Source organism: Protopterus annectens, chromosome 17.part0 (assembly GCF_019279795.1).
Source record: "Protopterus annectens isolate FY-2018-M chromosome 17.part0, PAN1.0, whole genome shotgun sequence".
Taxonomy (NCBI): domain Eukaryota; kingdom Metazoa; phylum Chordata; order Ceratodontiformes; family Protopteridae; genus Protopterus; species Protopterus annectens.
This window is the reverse complement of record NC_056751.1, coordinates 315,008,255-315,024,929: the sequence shown is the minus strand read 5'-3', so window position 1 is coordinate 315,024,929 and position 16,675 is coordinate 315,008,255. Positions and strand designations below refer to the sequence as shown.

Genomic DNA, 16,675 nt, shown 5'->3' with positions numbered 1-16,675 from the left:
TTTCCTGTCTCTGACACAAAATTAGATGTGTCACCATAACAAACTGAAGGCCCTATCTAATAATATGTCACATATTTAAAATACAGCTATGTGTTACCTCCCCCAAGCACTGCAACCTCTGTCTCTGTCTCAGTATTTTTTTTCACACATTTATCACCCACACTACAGAAATTAATATCAAAACTTGTGTGTTATGCAATGCACATCAATCTGTTAACACGTGGAACTAGAACTATTGACCCATAAGCCTAAAAAGTCTTATCTGCAAGGCTAGGGAAGGGATCAGCATGGACCTTATCCACAGAGACATAGGTGACCTTCAACACACTTGACTCCACCCATTTTGGTTTTGTCAAAGGTAGATCTTGCTTATTAAACCTACTGGACTTCTCTGATAAGACCCAAAGACCTGGATGAGGGATAACAGGACATACCGCTATGTTGCGTTATCCAAGGCCTTTGACACTATCCCTCATTCAGGTATCATAGAGAAACTTTCCCATCTGGGGATTAACCCATACATTACTAGATGGACAGCCAACTGGCTCACTGATAGAATGCTGTCAAAGTTGGGGACTGCACCTCCACCACTACACCACTTACCAGTGGAATACCACAAGAATTTGTGCTGGGCCCTTAACTGTTTGGAAATATTTCTATAAAGTTCAGCCAAATGTAAATGGCCTGTGGCTTACCAAGTTTGCAGATGACTGTCAACTGGATGCAGTCATATAGAGCCCCCAGCTATGTTAACAAATCACAGAAGGGGCTGACACAAACAAATGATTGGTGCCAAACTCACGGACTGAATCTTAAAGCAAAAAATGCTTCATTGCCCCCTTCGGCACTGAAGTACCCTTGCTAATTATGAAATACATAGCAGCCTTCTAAGTTCAAACACAGTGTTGTGAGACTTGGGAACACATGTTGACAAAAATTTACACTTCAATCACTCAATCACTACGTGTCCATAGTGGTAAGACACACATTCTACATTGCGCACCAGCAATAAATAGGGCCATCACATCCAAGACCAGGGAGGTCATAGCTCTGCTGTACTCCACCTGTATCAGACCACTAATTGAGTACAATGCTCCCTTCTGTCTGTACCTCATCAGACACCTGTAGCAACTGGAGAAAACAAAGATGTTTTTGACTAAGAGAATCCAGGGCCTCCAAAACATGACAAACTTAGAAAGGCTGAAAGACTTGTCATTATACTCAGTATCATGCAGGCTGCTGAGAGGTGACCTATGCCTGGCCTACAGAGCAATCTCAGACCCTGCCCTACTGGAAATGCTGGACATCTGCAAATCAAATGGGACAAGAATAACTTGCTCCAGGGATCTCATCCTAGCCTTTGACATAAACAGAAAATGCTGAGGCGACAGATATACCTCTCAGTGATTGCCACTCCTCTGTAATAGGCTCCCACTGTATGTGAAGCAGTGATCCTCAATGACCCTATTCAAGCACAACCTTGACAACTGGATGGTTGATTGTAAACTCACCCCTGGGGTGGCACCTATGTCCCTCATGGACAGGGCCAGTCAGTGCTGATCATAAAATCACTCTGCTAACAATGACCAATTAACTATGACTTGTAAACACCGAAGGGCCATTAGGCTAGTAACTCCTATGAGCCTATGAAGCTTTGAATCTATGCAGGGCTCCCATCATCTTCTCTCCAACATGACCTGCTGATGTCATCCACTATATGTTGACCTGCAGTCTTATAGAAATCAGACTTGTGCTGTGGCATTTGTGTAAAGTACTGATTCTGCATTGTGTGTATTTAGATAGGTAGGGGTTCTGTTCTCAATGTAGTCAAGTGTGTGTGTGTGTGTGTGTGTGTGTGTGTGTGTGTGTGTGTGTGTGTGTGTGTGTGTGTGTGTCTAGCCTGAAGAGCAGAAATGTGTGTCCTACAGTTACTGCTCCAATCCCATGGATTGACAGTATTTTGATACTTGCATGTGCCTACACATCCATTTCATGCAGGCCTCCCAACATCTTCTCTCCAACATGCCCTGCTGATGTCATCCAATATAAGCTGACCTGCAGTCTTGTAGATGTCAGACTTGTGCCATGGCATTTCTGTAAAGTACTGAGTTCTGTAGTATGTATACCTAGATAGATAGAGGTTCTGTGCTCACTGTGGTCAACTGGGTGTGTGTTTGTGTGTCTGTGCTCTTGGCTGACATTAGAGACAGTCTTTTACACCAGCATGTGGTACACAGTTATTACCATATTCTCCTCAGCAGGCACTGCTGATGTCATCATTTATAAAGTGTTGTCTGAGACACTCCATGTTAGACTTGAGCAGTGCCACTTGCCTGAAATACAAAGTTCTGTAGTCTGTCTACTTAGGTAGGGGTTCTATTTTCATTGCAGTCAACTGGGTGCGTATGCGTGTTTGTGTTTGTGCACTTGCTTGACATTACAGAGAACCTTTTACACCAGCACATGGGACGCCATTATTACCATATTCAACTCAACAGACACTGCTGATGTCATCAGCTATAAAGTATTGTCTGAAACACTACAAGTTAGACTTGAGCTGTGGTGCTAGCCTTAAATACAGAGGTCTGTAGTCTGTGTATTTACAACAACATGTGGAATACTGTTATTACCATTTTCTCCTCAACAGACACTGCTGATATCATCAGCTATATCTGATTGGCAGATGTGCACTATTCCCACCAGGGCAGGGTCTGAGACTGGCATGGAGGTCAGGCAGAAGTCACCTCATCCTATATGATACAAATTATTGTGACATGGCTTTCAGTCTATCCATATACATCATGGCATGGTTTGTAGCCCTGTGTTTTCTTGGTGAGAAACCCCATAAGGTCTGCCCAGTTGCTGACTGTGTCTGGGAAGGTACATGCAAAAGAGAGCATTATACTCTATTAGTGTTCTGATGAGGTTTGACTACAGTACTGTGATATAATCCTAACATCTGAATACAATAGTGTGAGTTATGATGTGCACAACATATGCTTTCAATACCAGTGAGGACACTTGGCGGTTGAAGTTCAGATTGCTATTTACATGTGTTTTCAGTGCTTGCATCACTGGGTTTCAGCAAAACAGGACTGTTGTCAATGCTGTAATTAGCATGGAATTCCACTTTTCAGAAGGACAAAATAAAGACACATCTCTGCATTTATTTGTGGACTGTGTGGCTTTTTCAACAATCATTTGTCTTTGAAAGCCCCTTCTGTAGTATGTTATCTTCATAGGTGGACTCAATGATTGCACCCATTATGCAAAAATTAGCAAACGTAGTAAGCCAAGGGCCAAATACTTTAGCCTGAACTGTCAGAAAATATATTTAAAACAGTAACGGGCCAAGCACAGATCTCTTGAGTACACCAATGGTGACAGCTCTACTGGTACAGGTTGATTCACCAACCTTCACAGTATGTGTTCTGTCAGTGAGCCAGTTGGTTACCCATCTAGTGACATGAAGTTTAATCACCAGCTGGGAGACTTTCTCAATGAGCCTTGTGTGGGGGATTGTGTTCAAACCCTAAGCCAGTTGAGGATAGCCAGTATCCACTGTCTTATCTACATCTAGGCTTATCACACAGAATTAATGGGCTGTGACAACATCACAGATCACTTATCACATAACTTATCACATATATCTTCCTCACATGGTTTAATACACACTTCAAAACAGCCTCCACACAGACTATGTTGCTGTAGAAGGGTATTTTCAACATGCATCTGTGTGAGTGGGGGGAAAGCACCCGATGCATACATGTATAGACACATCCTGACTTTCCTCATCTGTGAGGAAGACCAACATGTCATCACGGACCTTTTCTAAATGGACACTAGTGATAACGCAGCTGTGTGCAACAGACCTGTATGAGTTGTTAGTGCTACCTCATGTCTGTTACATCTCTTAGATGTCCTCAAAGAGATCATCAAGGGCATGCATGATGACAACACTATCAACCTTTTGAACTTGACAAGCCCAACGCATTTGACACAAATCTGCACTAAGGTAGTCACTCAACACTGTCAGATGTGGCCGTATACACCTACATCACCAAGTTTATAGACCAGTGTGTATCACATACATGGCATCTGAATATGGTGACATCTGTAAAGTGACCTATATCTCAGGTCCAGTGATCAGGTTTGTACATCAGGGATGTCTGCTAGGTGTTTCTTGTCCATCATCACAGATGACATACACATCCTGAATCCAAACAGCTGCCTGAAGAACTACAGATTGTGGGCAATCATTGATTCCAACTGTGATTTTAGTGTAATAGAGACAGTATCAAAGCACACCAAAGATTGTTGCCACAGCCATGACAACACCTGCAATGACAAGAAAACATGGGGGATTTGTTACATCAGGAAAACAAACACACAACCCAAGTATAATATGGACATTACACCCTATAATCAGACCAATAGGCATGTGACCTGTGTCCTATGGTAGAAGTGGAACTAGCATATGGTCACAGTGCTGACTACTCCCTTGTATGCAACACAAGTACTGAGTATATGACAAACATCCACATCAGAGAAAATAATACCTCCACAGTTCCTATTCTTCATCACACCAATAACTGAGTATAATGCACCCTTAATGCACCTCCCTACACATCTTCCACTGATGTGTAGCTGAAGTGTACCACATTTGTCACAGTGAGCTGTCACACATCTTATTCGCCATACCTAGGTATTCTTTTTGTGGCATAAATATTACTGTCTGATGGTGTGGAACCCCCAACACGATGTTGCACCAGATGTATATGTACTACCTGTTCTGGTGATGCAAACAGTACATACATGGGTGTTTTGCAACATTAATATCATGGATAACATTTGTGGCAGTGTGTATTGTGCCATAGATATATGTCATGAACACCACTCAACTAGCCTGCATTGATCATAATGTTGCATACAGGTATAACAGTGTCCCTCTTAACACCTCCAGCAGATGTTATGGTGCCAGGACAGTGTGCATGATTACCCTCATAGAGTGTGGACATATCATAATAGCTGTACAAGTATGTTTGTGAAGAATCATCTCTGACCACTGTAAATCACATATTTTATGTCATAGACATGGGATTACTGATGGTATTATCGCAATATTGTCCATGATTGTGGTTGCTTCTTTTAATGTTGTCCATGAGCCTTTACTTATGTCCCACTTGCTGGAGACCTCTGCTGAGATTACACTCATATTTGGGCAAATCAGTTTGGACAGCTTCACAATATGCACCTTACCCCAACTGTATGTCACATCTCTGATAAATGTACTCTGCATTATTCATGTAAGGATGCTTATCTTACAAAGACATCATCCCCATTGTTATGTCACCTTGTGTGACAGTCACATAATACACATTTTCAATGTGCAGTCCCTACTGTACCAGACTGACATGTGATTGGTGTTTCTGCTTCAACCGTCTTCCACTGACATGCCATCATCTGCTGTACATTAGGTTGTTGCACCTGTCCTCTTTCCCTGTGTTCATTCCTACAATTCGTCTGTGTGTCCCTATTCAATACACACACTTTCCCTGAGTGTGTATTTTACATGGCAGTCGATGTACCCTTACAGATCATTTACACAACTTCAGTACAGAATGCCAGGAATGGGATTTCATGATAATCTGGACTGTAGATACACTGTTCTGTACTGTGTTTGGACCATATACTTAACAATCATACCTCTCAACTGGCCAGATATTCACAGAATGTTCAGATGTGTTCCTTATCAAATTTGTGGTTTTCTGCCATATCACTGGCATGATCTCAGGGCTGATGTGACTCAATAATTATATACATTTGAGTTTCTGACTTCAAATCCTTCAGAACATATATGTTAACACAAACTTGTGGTTATTCTAGCATATTTCTATAGAGCAAATATGTAAAATATGTCCCTCTTTCTGGGTCATTGTCACCTCATTATGTTGCCTTTGTCCAGATGTCTTGCACTAAGAGATTGAGAGCTATCTGCAAAGCCTTGGTGATCACTGTGGCACTCCGCACAAAACCGTGAACCTTCAGTGCTTTGATGTAAACAGGAGGGCTATCCATGTTCACTTACATGATTTCTGTTGCCCACCACAAAACCTTGCATATTTACTTTTAAATATGGTGTGCGGTATGGATATGCAATGTGTGCTTCGTGCAAAGCCTACACAGAGTTTATTGAATCCCAGGGTACATCTTCATTATATTGGAAATTTTTCACTTGGAAATTACACAGAGCTTTTGTCACTCCTAACAAAATTACAATTATGAATAACTCAAATAGAATTAAATGCTGGCGATGTGATTCTTTAATAATAGCTGATTGGGTACATATGTTATATGAATGTGAAGTCATCTCCCCTTTTTGAAAAGAAATTAATAACTTCATTCAAGCTCTATGGTCAGATAGATGTAACATTTCTAAATCTTTAATTTTATTTAATGCTCCAGTGCCTGTGATAATTCCAAAAAACCCAAGTGCCTCTTCTTTGGTCTATTCTTGCTATAGCCAGAAAAGTACTTACTAAAAACTGGAAAAGTAAAGTTACCCTCTCTAGTGTTGAATTTATTAGTATGGCAAAAATCGTTTCCAGTAGACTATTACATACTATAAAGATGAGAACTTCTAATATTATACATTTGTATAAATCTTGGCTTAAACTTAAAGACTTGCTTGAAAAATATTAATTGTTAACATGTATAACTTTGTTGTATTGATCAGCTGTGCACCTATGTAAATAGTTGTTTAAGCAATAACCCATGGATGGGTGTGGGTAATGCTAGATTTACCCATGGTTGGTGTGGTTTGGTCATGAGGGCGAAGGCCGAGTGACCAAACAAAGCCAATCATGGGTAAATCCAGCATTGCCCACACCCAGCCATGGGTTATTGCTATTATACAATAACATTATTTAGGAAAAAAACTTACCTTTCTTAAATAATGTCGTTGCATAATGCCTCCGTGCTACCCTTCCGCAGGTATCCTGGGGCATTTCTGATGTATTGCGCATGCGTAAGGGTCATATTCCCACACTTACGCAGTACATCAGTGCTGTGCAGAGGTAGCAACGGAGAAAGGAAGATCTCCGTTGCTTTTTTAAAGCTATCTCGCTATGTTAAACGGGTTTAACATAGTGAGATAGCTTTAAAAAAAGCGATGGAGAAAGGAAGATCTCCGTTCCCTTTTTTTAAGCTACCTCGCTATGTTAAACAATTTTAAAAACATAGCGAAATATCTTTAAAAAAAGCAATGGAGAAAGGAAGATCTCCATTGCTTTTTTTTTAAAGATATCTCGCTATGTTAAATGTATAACATAGTGAGATTAAAGCAACGGAGATATTCCTTTCTCCGTTGCTTTTTTTTAAGATATCTCGCTATGTTAAACATATAACATAGCGAGATTAAAGCAATGGAGAGCTTCCTTTCTCCATTGCTACCTGAGCGCGCGCGCGCACACACACACATACACACACACACACACACACACACACACACACACACACACACACACAAAAAATCAGGAGATATACTAACGGAAAAAGTCCAGGCGACCGGATCTTTTTCTGTAAGTATATGTCGGCTTTACAACAGGCACACTGGTTGGGCTGGCCAATCAGCGTGCTCGTTTTTGAATGTTTATGGCCCATCATTGTATATTTTTTATAATCGATTTATTTGTTTTAAAACCAAATAAAAATAAAAAAAAAAAAAAAGAAAATACATGGTAATGCAAAACCTGTTATTCTACAAATTTTCTTAGTTTATATGAGAGTAATATTTAAAAAATGTCCCTATTTTTGGGCCTTTGTCCCCCCATTATTCTTGGCTAAGTCCAGATTTCTTGCACTAAGTTTGAGAGGTGTGCCCGTGGGTTTGGGGGTGGGAAATGGAGATTCATCTTTAGTAACTGTTTTAGGGTAGGACAAGGGCAGAGACGGAGGTCTGGATAAGTGCCTTCTACAGTCCAAATAAAAAAAAATGTTATCATGGGTCAGAAGAACAGACAAAAAAGTAGCCCAAAAAAGAAGTCAGGATTTAAAAGGGAATTGGCAACAGATGTATGATGAGGGAGTTCATGTCAGATTTATGCAGAAGAACATCATCTTCATGCAGTGTATAGACAAATACCTTTCAACTGTCCATATTTTCTACTCATATTTTTGTATGTGTCTCATAAAAATGCGCATTTTTGTCAAATCATTGAGGACTGAATTCAGAAAATAGTAACACATTTGAGTTTCAGACTTCATACCCTTCAGAATATTCATGTTAATGTAAACCCCATTATTCTATTAACTTTTTAAGTTTGTAAGAGCAATATTTAAAAAATTGTCCTTATTTTGGGGCCGTTGTCCCTCCATTGCTTATGGCTTTGTCCAGATTTCTTGCTCTAAGTGGTTGAGAGGTATGTATAGACAGCATGATTGCTCTCTCATTTTCAGTGGGCAGATTTCAGATACTGGCACCCAATGCAGGCAAGAGACCACATAAGATTCCATTACGGTAGTGGGTCTGATGGTAAACTATTCTGAGATGTCACTGAAGCAAAATCTGCTATCCTAGCAACTTTCAGTGTTTACTGGAACAGTATTTAAAACTTGTCCCAATTTTTTGGCTTTTGCACCCCCCCCCCCCATTTTTTCTGGCTTTGCCCAGATTTCTTGTGCTAAGAAGTTGAAAATTATGTTGCTCTGTTCCTCCTAAAATTGATTTAGGGAGAAAAGGCAGTGGATTACACTAGTTAGAGTTGCAGTCTTCTCGCATTGTCATATTCTGTCAGCGTCTCAAGTTAATAGTAATAATATTTTAAAAAGTGCACGATTACGTCTGGATTTATCCCTAATTCTGGATTTAAGCAGCCGAGAGCTATTGCGCCACATGTGTATAAATAACTGGCTACATCTCAAAGAAACACCTCATGGGATACCGGATGATCCACAGCAGCAAATCTCACCTGTGCACCGCCCATCTAGATATACCAAACAGGTGCTTAGTTCAGGTATCACCAAATAATTTAACCGTGGTACTTCTTCATGCTAAGTCGGTTTTGAAAAGAAGTTTACTGTTGCCCATGCTAAATCTGTTTTCAGTTTGGGCCTGGCCCATTACTCTGCCTTGGACCCCATTTGATCACGATTTGGCTCTGCTTGTATGTTCACAAGTCAAACAATCCCACAAATACCAGCTAAAGAAATCTAAACCTGACAGGGAAGATCAATAAAGCATGGTGGAGAGACAGACTCATTAGTTAGTCTCCCTTACCTATGGAATAGATTGCCCCACATTTAAAGCAGGATTGTACACTATCTTCTTCAAAATGGAACCTGAATATTTGGATGGGTATTCAATCGTATATTCACCTTGGGGTTGATTAACATAGCATTCCTGGAGAGGGGACATACACTTCAGGGTGGTGAATAGCAGGTGTAACGGTCTCAAGACTCAATAGCCTTGAAATTCCTATTTCTCATATTATTCGTGTTCTTCTCTGATATAGAAGACTATTCTCTTGTATAACCCTCTCAGCTAAAAAATGCTGCAGTATATACAGTTATTAGGCAGACAATGTCGAGCAGACTAGGCGGATACTTAAAATTACACCTCATATGCCTTTTCTTTGACCTCATTTCCTCACTGGCTAAAAAGGTTAGTATGGGCCTGCTCAGGTAACTAGAGAGGTGCCTGCCTTGTTCACCAGAGGCAGGCATCCTGTTTTTACCAGGAACCCTCATATGAGTCCCCAGTCAGGCTGCTCCAGGTAGTTTCTTTGCATCAGTAAAAGGATGATCTTGCTTTCTTTGCTTCACAGCCAGAGCCAGTGGGCCCTGCTACACTCAGTTCCCTTGGAAGCAATGGCCATTCGCCTGGTCTTAATCCAGAGAACTATATCAAACATCTCATGATCATGGCTGATTGATTGCATAAACTCAGATATTACAAGCTTTCTAGCACAAAACAAAGTCGCAGAAAAAGACTAAAGGGAGTTTTGTGCTGTAGTTATTGCAAATCTACACTTTGTTGTTGTTTGGCTTTTCCCGGTTAAGGGTCACCACAGCGGAACTCCGGTCCGCTAATGATTGGCAGTCGATTTTTTAATGGGGCCGAGTTGCCAGCTCGACGCCCAACCTTCAGCGAAGGCACACCCATTCACACATGTCTTTCGGAGGCCACTCAACTGCCGGGAGGACATGCAGACTCCACATAGAAAGCACTCCCAGCCGTGAATCGAACAGGAAAACCTCTTGCTGTGAGGCAACAACGCTACCGCTGTACCGCAGTGGCTTATCATTGCAAATCTACACTCATATACGTAAAAACACGCGGCCGTAATGCTAATTTACATCTTTAAAGCGTAGCATGTTTGCTAAATTGTTTCTTAGGTCTAAATAATTCTTTTAAAGTTTCTGCTTACTGTTATATATTTTACTGGATGCAATTTATATTTTAAAATCTGCTTAGCGCCTAATTGAAGACATTGCACTGCATCTTTAATTGTTTATTGTCATTATTTTTATTTAACAGATCTCAATAGTCGTGTATTGTTTCACCTTATATTAATTTTCAAATCACAGTTAAAACACAGATTTAAGTAACCTACTGAATAGTGCCGAATATTTCATTAACAGACCTCTACATTAAGTATTCAGATACGTCACAGATCGGGTAGCTTTGAGCGGGGTTTGCTACTGTGGCTGAATCGGGAAGTAAAAGATTCCAAACCACTCAATTTGTAACAAAAGCGCCTAAAGGCGCATGCGTAGTAAGCATCAAACTTTAAAACGAGTAGGTCTTTACCTATGTTTTTAAAACTGAATTGATTAAGCGCCAGGAAAATGACTTCATTCTCAGAGGTAGAAGCTTTGAAAAACATTTTCTCTTCCTTGTCCTAGCTTTTTTTTGAGGGATGCAAAGCATTTACATGGTATTTTTCCACGTAATGTTGTGTATTTTCACTGCTTTTAATTCGCAACGTTTGCATTTCATTCTTTAGGTGTCTCACTTGCTGCTCGGCATTTTATCAAACTAAAATCATTTCATGCGTTTGTCCGTTCTTAAGTATTTCACGCACAACTGTCATGCGCAGGAGTGCTTTTCGCCAATTATTTTTTTGGGAGATTTTAACATTATAGGTGTCTATCATGTCAGTTTTTCCAACCAGCAGGTATGTTTGAAATGTCTGTAAACAACCTCGCCGCGTCTTTTATATATTAAAAAAAAATGATTTAGTAAATCGGTAATGCCGGGCATTCTCAGGGTTCCTCATTATGAAGATTTTTTTGGCAATAACCAACGGCTGGGTGTGGTATATTAAAGATTTAATTAAAGCCAACTGTGGGTAAACTTCAGTGTACCACACCCATAAGTGGTTATTTGGCATTGTTGTAGAACAGTACCTCCCAGGTAGGGCTGTGCAGAAGTGAGTGTGGCTTGTGTGAGTGACATGCCAAATGGCTGTTATGTTGTATGCAAATAATGCATCATTGACTGTCATGCAGATTTGACAGTGACATCATACATACCATACATTGGTTGTTGGTTTACATATCTCAGTCAAAATCGGTCACATACATTTGTGAGTGTTTAATGAATTAAATGCTGCAGGTGTTCTTGTAAGTTGTAAGGGATCTCTATCAGATGACTGAAGTATCAAAACTTTGATATTCATATGGTCAGGACCATATGATCAAAGTTTTGAATGGAGATTGCAGTACAGCTCGGAACAGGAAATTTACCCTTTTTTCTCAATGTAGTGTGATCTTGGAGTTGGTATGTTTAATTTGCAGGGGTGTGGGGGCGCATGGGGGCTCGTAAAAAAAAAAATATTGGGCGTTATACAGCTGCTCATTAGCATTAGATAATTGTAGTGCCCCCCTCGAGCAAATGTGATGAATACCCAATGAATGTGAATGTGGCTGATGAAGACATAAACATGAATATTCATTAGTTGGGTGTTGGTTGGTGGCAGGGTTTAGACGGGACTTGATACTGCCCACCCGGGAGGTACCGGTCTCCAACATCACTGGTTATTGTTATTATACAATTACATTATCCAAAAGAAAAATTACTTTTCTTAAATAATGTCTTTGCATAACTGTGCCGTGGTGTTCTTTTGCATTTTGTCCTGATTTGTTGATGTACTGCTGCTGCGCATGTGTATGGGACTTTTGTTCCCATGTTTACCCAGTACAGTACATCAGTACTTTGGAAAGCAAACAGTAGAGACAGGAAGATCTCCATTGCTTTTGGAAAAGAAAAAACTTTAACCTCCGGACAGTTTAGATGCACAAAAGAGACGAGGAAAATACAAGGAAAGAAATCGGGTATGTTTCTTTATTTTTGCAGAATGTACCTGATTTTTCTTGTATTTTTCTCTACTCTTGTAAGTACCTCTCCATCTCTTATTTTAAGAAATGTGTTGCTGTTATAAACTTAAAGTTTTGATAAAAGATTTGCATTGTTTGAAGGAAAGTCTGAAACTTGAATGCATGTGATTATTTAATGACTTAGTTACTCATTGATTTGTCAGAAAACCCCAAATTTTAGAGGAATGAAGTCACTAAATAATGACACACATTCTTTCCGTCATGCTACCAATAGATTAAAAAAAGTCTGGCCGCTCAATGATACTTTAGCGGCCGGACTTTTACCGTTGGTATATTCTTGATTTACAGTGGGCATGCTGGTTGGGCTGACCAATTATTGCTCGTTTTTGAATGTTAATGGACAGTTATTATATAATCTTCGTTTTGAGTCTGTGTCCCTCACAGTTTCACATTGGAAGAGTCTGTCACACAATTAGTGTTAAGAGTTTTTAAGTGCAGTCCATGGTAAATAATGTTGAATCATACAAATTCATTAAAAATAGCTTAACACATTTTAGCTATCGTGAACTTCCTGGTTGCAATCTTTAGCAAAGTGTTAGTGTTCCAAATGGATGTTGTAGAAATTCCGTTGTTTTGTTTTGTGCCAGTGCCATAATGAGGAGTTTCGAATACAAAGTGACATTTGTTTGCAAGACCTTAGAAGAAAGAAAATAACACTCTGGAACTGTTAAGATGTTGTACATTTTTACGACCCAGTTGCCCAGTAAAAAACTTACTTGCAAAAATTTTTAGGACCCAATTGCCCAGTAAAAAACTTGCTTGCAAAAAGAGGGGCATGTTGAAATTTTAGCACAGACATAAGTCTTTACATACAGGTGACTGTCCAGAATTTTGCAGAACGTCCAGATTTTTGCCTTGTATTTTTTGTCCGTCCTTCATAAAAGTTGTGGCTTTCTTTCAAAATTGTTGAAGATTGTTCTTTGTCTTTTTGGCTTTTCCCGGTTAGGGGTCGCCACAGTGGAACTCTGGTCTGCTAATGATTGGCAGTAGATTTTTATGGTGCCGCGCTGCCAGCCAGACACCCGACCTTCAGCGAAGGCACACCTATTTACGCATGTCTTTCTGAGGCCACTCGACTGCGGGGAGGACATGCAGACCACACAGAAGGCACTCCAGCCAAGAATCGAACAAGAGAACCTCTTGCTGTGAGGCAACAACGCTACCGCTGTACCACTGCAGCATAATAAATTGTTGGTGCAGTCATTAAATAATATATATTCAAGTTTCAGACTTCATATCTTTCTGAAAATACATGCTAATGCAAAGCTTGTTACTCTAGCAAGCTACTAAGAGGATTTTTTTTAATCTGCCCTTATTTTTGGGCCTTTTTCCACCTCATATTTTTGACTTTGTTTCTGATTCTTGCAATACCAGGATAAGAGCCGAAACCATCCAAGACTGTCTAAGCTAAAGCTGACATTTGTTATGATGGTTAAGATGCGTCACCCTCCCTTACAAGTATTAGAAAACATTGGTGGAATGTAATATATGTGCACAAATGAGGACTTGAGGCTGTCCCCATATAAACATGCCTGTCAACTGTACAGATTATGAGGACTATTCCTCATTTTAAGCTATAAAAATTAAATGTTCCACATTGACAGGGTCTGTCACACACTTTTATTAAGATTTTTTAGCAAATATCCATGGTAAATAATAGTGAATCATACTAATTCTAATTCATCAAAATACATTTTTATAATTATGAAGAAAGTTTTTTTAGCTTTATACTGAACAATTGATTAATTTTGTTTCTGTGTTAAATATATTCTAGTGCTTCAGCTGAGCATGTGTTTTGACTGAAAAGGGGTTAATTGACCAGTCCACTCACCTTGTTATAAAGCTGAAATAAATACGACAGTGAGTAGGAGCAATGAACACCACCATGACGAGTGAACAGGCCTGTTATAGTAAATGCAGACAATTCACTTGTCAAAGACAACCATTGAGCTGGAATGTGAAAAAATAAATGATCAAGTGACAGTAAGTAGGGACATGGAATCATCATGTGAACATTGGATAGCTGCTTTTTTCCAGCAGTAGTGACAACTGCTGATCCAGAGCCCTTTGTCTGATTTGGTTTAGTGCCAAATACAGGCCTTCTGGCAGAAATGCAAAACAACATAAGCAGTGACTATAGAGTACACTTGATCCAGCTTATGTGCTGGGCCAAAAATGCAATGACTTATATCCAAACAAAGTTGTCGGTTGCTGGTGTATGTGTGTGTGTGTGTGTGTGTGTGTGTGTGTGTGTGTGTGTGTGTGTGTGTGTGTGAGTGAGGGTGGGGGTGGGGGTGGGTGGGCTTGTAAGCCACCATACCAAAAAAAAAAAAAAAATTTGCGAAGTCAAACACATTTTGGTCAGATTCTTGAATGCCTACACTAAGTGCTGCTGTTGTGTACTCAGTGATGCGCACCTCACACACAATAGTGAGCTGTTTTGTATTCATTAAGTGGGATAAATGCCAGAATATGCTAATGAAAGCAATAGTAGGTGAATTACATGCTAATTAACCAATCCACCTTGGGTGAGCTCTTCAGGAGCCAATAAACTAATCGTACACTTACTGTTGCTATTTGTTCTAAAAAAACTCTTTGGAATGCAACCATGGTTACATTTAGAAAAAAGTATTGGGGGTTGCTGCTGCCATCATTATCCTGCATGTGCACCAGGCATTAATTCAAGGTGCTGCTGCTATACCTCAGCCGAGAAGAAGGATGCTTAGACCTTGTCTGACCTATCATGGACTGCATGACACAGAAACTGTAGAGCAATACCAGCTGCTCAGGGAAGCACTAGAGGAAATATACAACCTCTGCCGTCCTCACTTAAGGCCTCAGTAAAATTATGGAGAACCCATTCTAGTGGGAACAAAGGTATGTATGCCATTACATGTACTAGCTACAGGCACTTTTCAAAGATCCTCAGGTGATATATTAGGGGTGTCCCAGGCCTCAGCTTCTGGAATATTACATATTTTTTTAAATGCAGTGCTGTAACATGCAAGGGAGCATATCTGTTTCCCACCTACCCTAGAGGAGAAAGCAAGAAACATGCTGGAATTTTATGTATTAGCACAATTCCCTGAAGTTTTGAGGGCCATAGATTTCACACACACACACAAATAAAAGCTCTATCCGGTGCACATGGAAGGAAATACATTAACAGGAAAGGATACAACGAGAAAACCACACAACCCCAGTGAACAAAGATACAGCGATGCCTATGCTCAAAGTATGGATATCCTAGAAAGTGTATTTGGTGTATTCAAATCAAGGTTCAGCTGTCTAGACATATCAAGAGATTCTTTGCAGTATGACCCAGCAACTTCTGCCTAAATGCTCACAGTCTGTGTTCTGTTGCACATTATAATTCTCAGGAAACAGCTTGAACTAGGACAACAAGGGGCAGGAATGCAGTTCTCATGACCACAGGCAGGGCCGGCAACTCCCAACAGATACAGATGGGGAGTCTGAGGGAGAGCCACCAGCTGCAGATTGTACTGGCGGATGTAGGCATGCACAATATGCCATGGCTCTGGTAAACCGGATATAGCACTCACACTGACTACATAAGTGAAAACTTAAGATCCTAAGCACATGCTAGTATTAAAACTGATTCCTGCAAAAGTGTATAACCTTTAGTTAACCATGTAATGGTTGTGTTCTGTTAGCATCAGACAGAGACAACCCCCAAGGACACATCCTAAGGACACATCTTGTCGCTGCAGCATTAACAACGTACGTTTATGGAAAAAAAGAGGTATGTAACTGATTACCTTCATATACAAATACTTATATGTCCCTAAGCTGGAGTACGTCTCAGGTACAGTAATGTCAGGAATGGCTTATGTCTGATGTTTGCAATAAACAGCTATGGATTTTGCCCATTACTGTGCATCAAGCATTTTAGTTGATCACACTAAACAAAGCATTGAGCAAGTCAGTGGTAATAACATTTGCACAAGTGTACCACTAAGCAATAATTAAATATTTGACTGCGTTACTGAGAATGCTAACAGAAATACAATTAGGGTTAATAATTACATAACCATCATTCAAAACTGAGTAGGCACAATCAATAAAAAACATTTATTCTACAGTACAAGTACATTAAAGCAAGCTTCTGCATAAGCAAGCATTATCTATGCACTCTATGCATTAGACATATATGCAGCCCTAAGTTACAAAGAAATGTGCAACGAGAAGGGCAGAGTCATCATCATTGCATAGGCTGGGGGTTGGGGGATACAGGAGGGTAAGCATCACATCAAAT

At 40.0% G+C, this 16,675-nt stretch overlaps 1 protein-coding gene across 1 annotated transcript in view; it reads left to right on the top strand.

Moving 5' to 3' along the window:
- The first annotated feature begins 10,670 nt into the window (after positions 1–10,670).
- TEX30 (testis expressed 30) overlaps positions 10,671–16,675 on the top strand; it is a 78,225-nt gene continuing 72,220 nt past the window's right edge. The window contains exon 1 of the mRNA XM_044059746.1: positions 10,671–10,866. Within this exon, the coding sequence (XP_043915681.1) occupies positions 10,849–10,866 (18 nt within the window). The 5' untranslated portion in view covers positions 10,671–10,848. The remainder of the gene's footprint in view (positions 10,867–16,675) is intronic.